Below are 8234 nucleotides of genomic sequence, written 5' to 3'. Positions count from 1 at the left end.
GCTTATTTGGCGCCTATTATCTTTTTCCAATTTTTCTTGCCTTTGTGCCTATCGCTTCCTCACTCACAAGCTCAACATATTCACCTTTTGCTTCTCAATGGAATCTCAGCTACATTGTTTACGACTATGATACCATGTTATTGTTAACATAGAAATAACAATATAGGGGATTAAGTAAGAGGTTAGAGTTTCAATAATGTGAATATCATAATAGTTATAACAAATAAAAGTTACAAAATACTACTCCGTCCCAAAATATAAGCAAAAATGAGTCAAAGAAACTTAATGTATTTGGTTAAAGATTTGGACCAAATACATTCACTTTTGTTGACCAACTTTTGCTTATATTTTGGGACGGATAGAGTATATAGTATTACATAAAAGAACTAAACTACTTAAAAGATCCAATAACATGAATCCAACCATTATCTAACATTAAAAATATACCGTAAAGTACTGTGATTTTAGCTTAGTTGATAGGGACAATTCATTATATTCTAAAAGAACCAAACATGTAAAAATCAATTCTACACTTTTAAAATAATTTTTACGCATAAAAAAATGTAACCCAAAATATTTTTAGTTAAATGTGTTTGATTCAATTTTCATAAGGCAGTGGAAGGGGAGCAAAATTCCTCCATAACCCAAATTTTGCTTCCCCCCGGATTGGGGGGATTCGGAGGGGATGAGATGGGAGGGAAAGGAAGATATGTTATTATTGTTTTAATTATATTGACATAATTGTCCTCATAATTATTTTAAAATGCTAAAATCATCCTATCTTTTTATGTTCCTAACTTTCTAATTTTTTTCCAAATTATTTTATTACATATACTTTTTATATCTTAAGTTAACTTATTTTGTGCTAATTTCTTATGTAAAAAAAATTGTACATATATAAATAAAATAATTACTTAAACAAAAGGTAGACATGCAACAAATTGCACCGCTAAATCTTTCTGGGTAGCAAAATTCAATCTTTGAACAACAATATTCATAGATCTATGCGACACAATATTATAATGTATGACATTTTGAACTCTTTTCAAAATGTTTATAGTCTCTAATGCTAGAGAGTCAAAAGTGTCGAATGCAAACGGTATAAAAACTTATTGATTGTCAGAGTACGTTTTCTCATGTTTGACCATTTTGTTTGAAGCAATTTTAAGAGTTACTCGTCCCAGAATACTCTAGTCTCTCATACATGGGAAAACTCCAACCAAATCTACACAAACATATTTCTCACATATGCCTTCTCTTCTCACCCCTTTCCTCCCATGACACATCAATTAAAATTCCTCTGTTCCCCTCGCTTAAATCAAACAGTCCTTAAAGCAATTTGTGGTAAGAAAATAAAAACGTACTTAGCAAAGAACTCCCACCTTTCTTGGTGCTTACTTTGTCCCCCGCTTTTTTATATAAAAAACATACTATATTCTTATTTCTTATTACCTGCTATCTCAAATTCTCAACTTCCATGTGCACAGATAAATTTGTCACACTTTTCAACCCTTTTTATAGTAACAATTTGTATTTTGTTTGCAGCTAGAGTTGGTAAGAGACAGTTTGTTCTGTTTAATTTAAGAACCAATTGTGAAAGGACGAGCATCCATTTTATTTAATTGAACTACAAGATCAGCTTGTTCGAACTTTACTTAACTTTGGCTTATATTATAAGGTATAATTCACTGATTGCCAAACAAGGCATTGAAAATATAAACTTAACTTAATCATTAGCCACATTATTTTACTTCAACTTGGTTGGTCTCCGGATCTCAAACCCCCACCCAATACCAATTTATAATTTGTAATACAGTTATCTTATATAATTGAGTATTAGATCTAACTCAATTCTATAAAATTGGCTTGTAAGATAAGGATAATTTCTACTTTATAAACATATATTAATGTTATCTCGCAATCGATGTGAGACTTTTTAACACACCCCCTAGTGTCCAGCGCTATGGATTTGGGGAGCAGATATAAATGGTGGATGTAAAGGAACCTGTGATAGAAAATTACTCTGATCCCTTACATGTATTGCAGTGTGCAAATATATACAAGAGAATAATAATAACATCTCCTAATATTGAGCTAAACAAATTGATACTGCTATGAAAATCTCCTATGTTCACGCCTATACATAATTGAGAGCAATTATGTGGTACTGATATCACAATATCAGTCAACTAGCACATTAATTACAATCTTTTTCATCCTAAAATAATGCCTGTCATTACCCCCCTCAAGTTGGAGCATGTAAATTACATATACCCAACTTGCTTAGCAAGGAAGTGAATTGAGTGGGACCAATAGCCTTAGTAAACACGTCTGCTAATTGTGCTTGTGTAGGAACATAGGCTGGTGCAATATTACCAGTAAGGTATTCATCACGAATGTAGTGGCAATCCACTTCAATGTGCTTGGTTCTCTCGTGAAAAACCGGATTCTTGACAATATGAAGCGCTGTTTGATTGTCACAGTGAATTTTCATAGGCTTAGGATGTGAAATACCAAGAGTGAAAAGAAGGCCTTTTAACCATTTTAGTTCTCCTGTTATAGCTGCCATTGAACGGTATTCAGCCTCGGCGGAAGAACGGGATACTGTTTGTTGTTTCTTAGTCTTCCATGAAATTGGAGAGGAGCCGAGGAAAACAAACCATCCAGTAAGAGATCGCCGAGTTAAAGGGCAGCCGACCCAATCAGAATCACACCAACCAGATAGTTGCAGGTCACAGTCCCTTTGTAATAAAACACCTTGTCCCGGGTTCCCTTTCAAGTATCGAACTACTCTGAGAGCAGCCTCCCAATGGTCTACTTTAGGTTCCTGCATGAATTGAGAGAGAATGTGCACACAATATGAAAGCTTAGGCTTGGTAAAACACAGGTAAATAAGGCGACCTACCAACCACCTATACTGCTCTGGATGAGGAAACGGCACATCCGCAGCGAGTGCCAACCGATGATTCTGTTCAATTGGCACATTTGATGGCTTAGCTCCCATAAGCCCAGTTTCAGCTATAATGTCTAAAGCATATTTGCGTTGACAAAGAAAGATACCAGCTGAGGATCTAGCCACTTCGATGCCTAAAAAATATTTAAGGATCCCCAAGTCTTTCATGCGAAAACAATCATGTAAATATGCTTTAAAATCATTGATAGCATCATGGTTATCATATGTAATTACAAGATCATCAACATACACCAACACTACAATGTGTACGCCCGGTTTTTGCAAGACAAAGAGAGAATAATCAGAGCGAGATTGCAGAAATCCATAGTGCTTTAAAGAAGCTGACAGTTTTGCAAACCAACAACGAGGCGCTTGTTTAAGTCCATATAGGGACTTATTAAGTTTACATACTGTACCAGATCGCTGTGGAAGAAACCCAGGGGGAGGCTTCATGTATACGATCTCTTCAAGGTCTTCGTGTAAAAATGCGTTGTGCACATCCATTTGGTGTAATTCCCAATCTCGTGTGGCTGCTATGGCTAACACCGCACGAACCGTAACCATTTTCACGATTGGTGCAAAAGTCTCTGTGTAATCAATCCCTTACTTTTGATGGTTTCCAAGAATCACTAGTCGTGCTTTGAACCGTTCTACACTTCCATCTGATTTATGCTTTATTTTGTAAACCCACTTACAACCGAGTGCTTTCTTCCCGGGTGGCAGTTCTGTTACTGTCCATGTTCCATTGATCTGAAGTGCATGTATTTCGCTTTGCATAGCCTCTCTCCATCGACTGTCTTTCATTGCATCATCATACGTGATAGGCTCTTTTTCCTGTGAAACAGCTGAAAGAAAAGCACGATGTGCAATAGAAAAATGATCATAATTCACATAGTTAGTTATGGGATAAGGTGCACCTGAGTTTACTTTTGGAGGAGGTGGACAGTTGGATGGGCTCAATCTTCTAGCGGTATTCGTCACATGGTTTTGTAGGCGAATTGAAGGTTGTTTGATTCTATGTCCTCTACCCAACATTGGCTCGGCTACTGGTATAGATGGACTCATAGTATCTTCTTTATCCATGTTTTGCATATCAGCACCTTGCTCGTCAACTTCCTCATTATCAGACGTGGTAGATGTAGTGGATGAGAGAGTTGTTTCTTGTATATTCATATTTTGTGAACTGCCTGCATCAATTCCCACATCTAACTTACTGTTCATATTGTCCACTCTCATATCATTACTTTCTTGGGTACCAAGTGTGTGACCTGTTTCTTCTACCCCATCAAAATCATCAACAACTTCTTCCAAATTGCAATTACTAGAGTGACCATTTTTTCTGGAAGTAATATATGTAGCAAAAGGGAATTTAGTTTCAATGAATTCAACATCTCTAGACACAAAAATGTCTTCTGTTTCTAAATCAAACAACTTCCATCCTTTCTTTCCATATGGATATCCAATAAACACACACTTCTTACTTCTACTAGCAAATTTATCACCATTTCTTCTTTGATTATGAACAAAACATAGGGAGCCAACTATTCTCAAATGTTCGTACTCAGGTTGCTGTCCATGCAACATCTCATATGGAGTTTTCCCATTCAAAATAGCGGAAGGAGTTCGATTAATTAAATATCCCGCAGTTAGAATGCATTCCCCCCAAAACTTAATAGGGAGATTACCTTGAAACCGCAGTGCTCGTGCCACATTCAAAATATGTCTATGTTTTCGTTCTACTCTCCCATTTTGTTGGGGTGTTCCGATGCAAGATGTTTGAAAAATTATACCATTATCAAGAAAAAATCTTCTCATGCATGTGAATTCTGTCCCATTATCACTTCTGAATATTTTTACTTGTTTATTAAATTGCCTCTCAACTAAAGCAAAAAAATTGTGAAGCATTGTCGAGACTTCTCGTTTATCAGTCAATAAATATACCCACACAGCACGTGAATAATCATCAACTATTGTCAAAAAATAAAAAGCACCACAAGTAGAAGGAATTCGATATGGTCCCCATAAATCACAATGAATTAATTCAAATGCATTACTAACTTTATTTTGACTGAAAGGAAACTTCTCTCTAGTTTGTTTGGCTCTAAAACAAACTTCACATGTTTTATTCACTACATTTATATCTTTCAAGGAAGGATGTCCCAACCGTTTGTGCCAAAGGTCCATTGGATGAAGTCCATCAATCTTGTAAGTTCTCTCTCTTCGAACACCTCTAAAGAAATAGAGCCCATCTTTCCGTTCACCCGCTCCAATCAGCGTCCTCGAAGTACGGTCCTGCACAACACATAACTTATTAGTGAATTGAATGACACATTTTAATTCATCCATCATCTGTGAAACAGATATTAAGTTGCAGTTCAGCTTTGGCACAAAGAGAACATTAGTAAGTTTTAATCCTCCTTCCAACACTACACTTCCTTGTTTAACTGCTGCTGCATGTTCTCCATTGGGGAGACCGACCGGACAGCTTTGAATATCTTGTAGTTCTCTCATGTGTTTCAAGTTTCCAGTCATGTGGTTAGAACAACCTGTATCAATTATCCATGTACTTGTATCATACTCACCTGTCATCTTGTCATTACAGTTTGTTTTCTGAGCATTTAGTAATCCTACCAACGTTTGCAATTGTTCTGCAGTAATCCCAGCCAAGCCTGAACCATCTCCATGTGAAATCGCGGTATCTGAACTTGTTCCTCCTGTGTGAACAGCATTTGCACGTGCAGTTCCTCTTCTTCCTCGTCCAGTTCCTGATCGCTATATTGGCTTACCTCGTCCACCATATTTTCCTTCAATTTTTGGTTTGTCTCCCCACCAATCGGGGTAGCCAACAAGTTGAAAACAGCCTCCTGCTTCATGTCCTTCTCGATGACAGTGAGTACATTTGTCTTTTCCATCCCAGCTTCCTTTGACTGCTCGTCCATTTGTCTGAACAGCTAGGCTCATCACTTCCCTTCTTTCTTTTGTGGTTCTAGTCATCGTTTTCACCCTCTCTTCTTGAATCATTGTTGAGTATACCCTATTAAGATTGGGCAGCGGATCTGTTGCGAGGAGATTGGATCGAACAGTTCCGTAAATTGCGTCATCCAATCCCATGAGGAATTGATGAACTCTTTCTTCCTCTCGTCGTTTTTCCAATTACGAGGATATATCACACTTGCATCTACCACAACTGCACACGGGAATTTGATCGTAATTGGCCAAATCATCCCACAACAGTTTCAATTTTCCGTAGTATGTCACCACCGACATACCGTCTTGTTTGCACCTCGCTAGATCTAATTTCAACTGTTGTATTCTGGGTCCATTCACCACAGAGAATCTTTCTTTGATGTCCAGCCACAGATCTCTTGCATTTTCAGCATAAGACATGGTGGAACGAAGATCCGCTTCAATGGTATTTAGAATCCATGACACCAACATCGACTGGACAGTCCACCAGTCTTCAATTTCAGGTGAGTTTTCGTCTGGTGTTTCAATGGTGCCTTCTATAAAGCCCCATTTTCTGCGAGCACGCAGCGATCTCTTTATGGCACGCGACCATTCGTCGTAGTTCTCCCCACGAAGTTGCACTTGAGTAATCAAGTTTCCTGGATTATCATTGGAATTCAAATCATACGGTGATGGAGTTTTCTTCACCGTATTGTGAATCGTCTCCTCTTTTTTTGACGCATGGATCGTCTCCTTAGGAGACTCTTCATCATGATCAGACATTTTTTTTTTCAGAGTTTCAAATGAAAACTATCAAGAGCTCTGGTACCATAAAGGAACCTGTGATAGAAAATTACTCTGATCCCTTTCATGTATTGCAGTGTGCAAATATATACAAGAGAATAATAATAACATCTCCTAATATTGAGCTAAACAAATTGATACTGCTATGAAAATCTCCTATGTTCACGCCTATACATAATTGAGAGCAATTATGTGGTACTGATATCACAATATCAGTCAACTAGCACATTAATTACAATCTTTTCCATCCTAAAATAATGTCTGTCATTAGGATGACCTGATAAAAAATCCTATAGCATGCGGCTTAGTGGATTGTGGAGGAGGCTCTAATACCATCTTAGAATTGGAAGTTTGACCTAACTCAACCCTACAAAACTGACTTGAAAGGTGATGATTGTCTCACCTTTATAAACTTATATTCATGTCATCTCACGTCCGATGAAACTTCTTAACACGTTATTGAAATTAAGACAAATATTAACCTGTATTCTAAAGCACATGATATAGAACTCAATAAAAAAATGTTTAATATTAACATGATATATTAACATGTATACTAAATAAATGTTTAATATTACATTTTAATGGATACTAGTTACTATGTTTATAAACTACAGTATTATTTATAATACAGTAGCAGAATTTTCATGTTCTGATGCTAGTATTTTTAATTTCAAGTTGGGCGTGTGTTGAAACTTGAAACTGTCACGGACGGGCCAATTGAATGTTTGCGAACAGCTCTCATTTGTGGCAGAATTGTTCAATTTAATTGTCAGAAATGTTCATACCAGCCAGCACTAACCTTTCTTTTATCTTTTCTTTGATTCAGGTTAATGTGTTTTTCAGGACTTGTTTATTGTTGGCGAGATAGAGGGGTGGGGTGCATAAAAGAGAACCAACTAGGAATAAGCAACAAATTTTATTTTTGTAGGATTATAGATAGCGGCCAGACTTACATATTTTAAATTTGGAACACTATTTCAGCGCAGTTACAACTATCAACTAAGCTGTATTTATGAAACATGAATTGAGCAATTATTAAGTATTATAATAAGAATAAAGTTGATCATAAAAATAAAAAAAAATTAAACTATATACTTGATTAGTGATTTAAAATCATCAATGTTATAGGCTAGTATGGCGCTACAAAGGTACCAATAATCAGAGTCAACTCAAACATATTTTGGAACTTGACTCGACAATTAACTTGTTAAACTTAATTTGTGACCAAATTAGTTGAAAATTATGATCATTAATTAAATGAACTGAATTTAACCTATATATAATTCAACTCATGTGGTTCATGAATTAACTTTAAAAAAACTGCAAATTTTAGTCATGGCAATTTTTTTTTTTAGAAACTAAAAACCAAAATTTGAAATATTTATTAAACAATAAAATCTTATTTAACCTGACCCTAAAAAAATTGAGTACTTTGCTTCTCAAATAAAAGTTGGTTTGAATTTATTTGAATTATTAACGTGGAAAACTTTTGTTTGACAGAATAAATAAAGGAGGTTAAAAATCTCCG

The 8234-nt window shown here is 36.0% G+C and overlaps 1 protein-coding gene across 1 annotated transcript; it reads right to left on the bottom strand.

The window, feature by feature from the left end:
• Positions 1 to 6106: 6106 nt before the first annotated feature.
• On the bottom strand, positions 6107 to 6682 carry LOC123904381. The gene has a single exon (XM_045954055.1). It carries the CDS (start codon positions 6680 to 6682, stop codon positions 6107 to 6109), a length of 576 nt encoding a protein of 191 aa, XP_045810011.1.
• Positions 6683 to 8234: the final 1552 nt, after the last annotated feature.

This window comes from Trifolium pratense, linkage group LG2 (genome assembly GCF_020283565.1).
Source record: "Trifolium pratense cultivar HEN17-A07 linkage group LG2, ARS_RC_1.1, whole genome shotgun sequence".
Classification (NCBI taxonomy): Eukaryota; Viridiplantae; Streptophyta; class Magnoliopsida; order Fabales; family Fabaceae; genus Trifolium; species Trifolium pratense.
The sequence above is the reverse complement of the archived record's forward strand: the minus strand, read 5'-3'. Positions and strand labels throughout refer to the sequence as shown.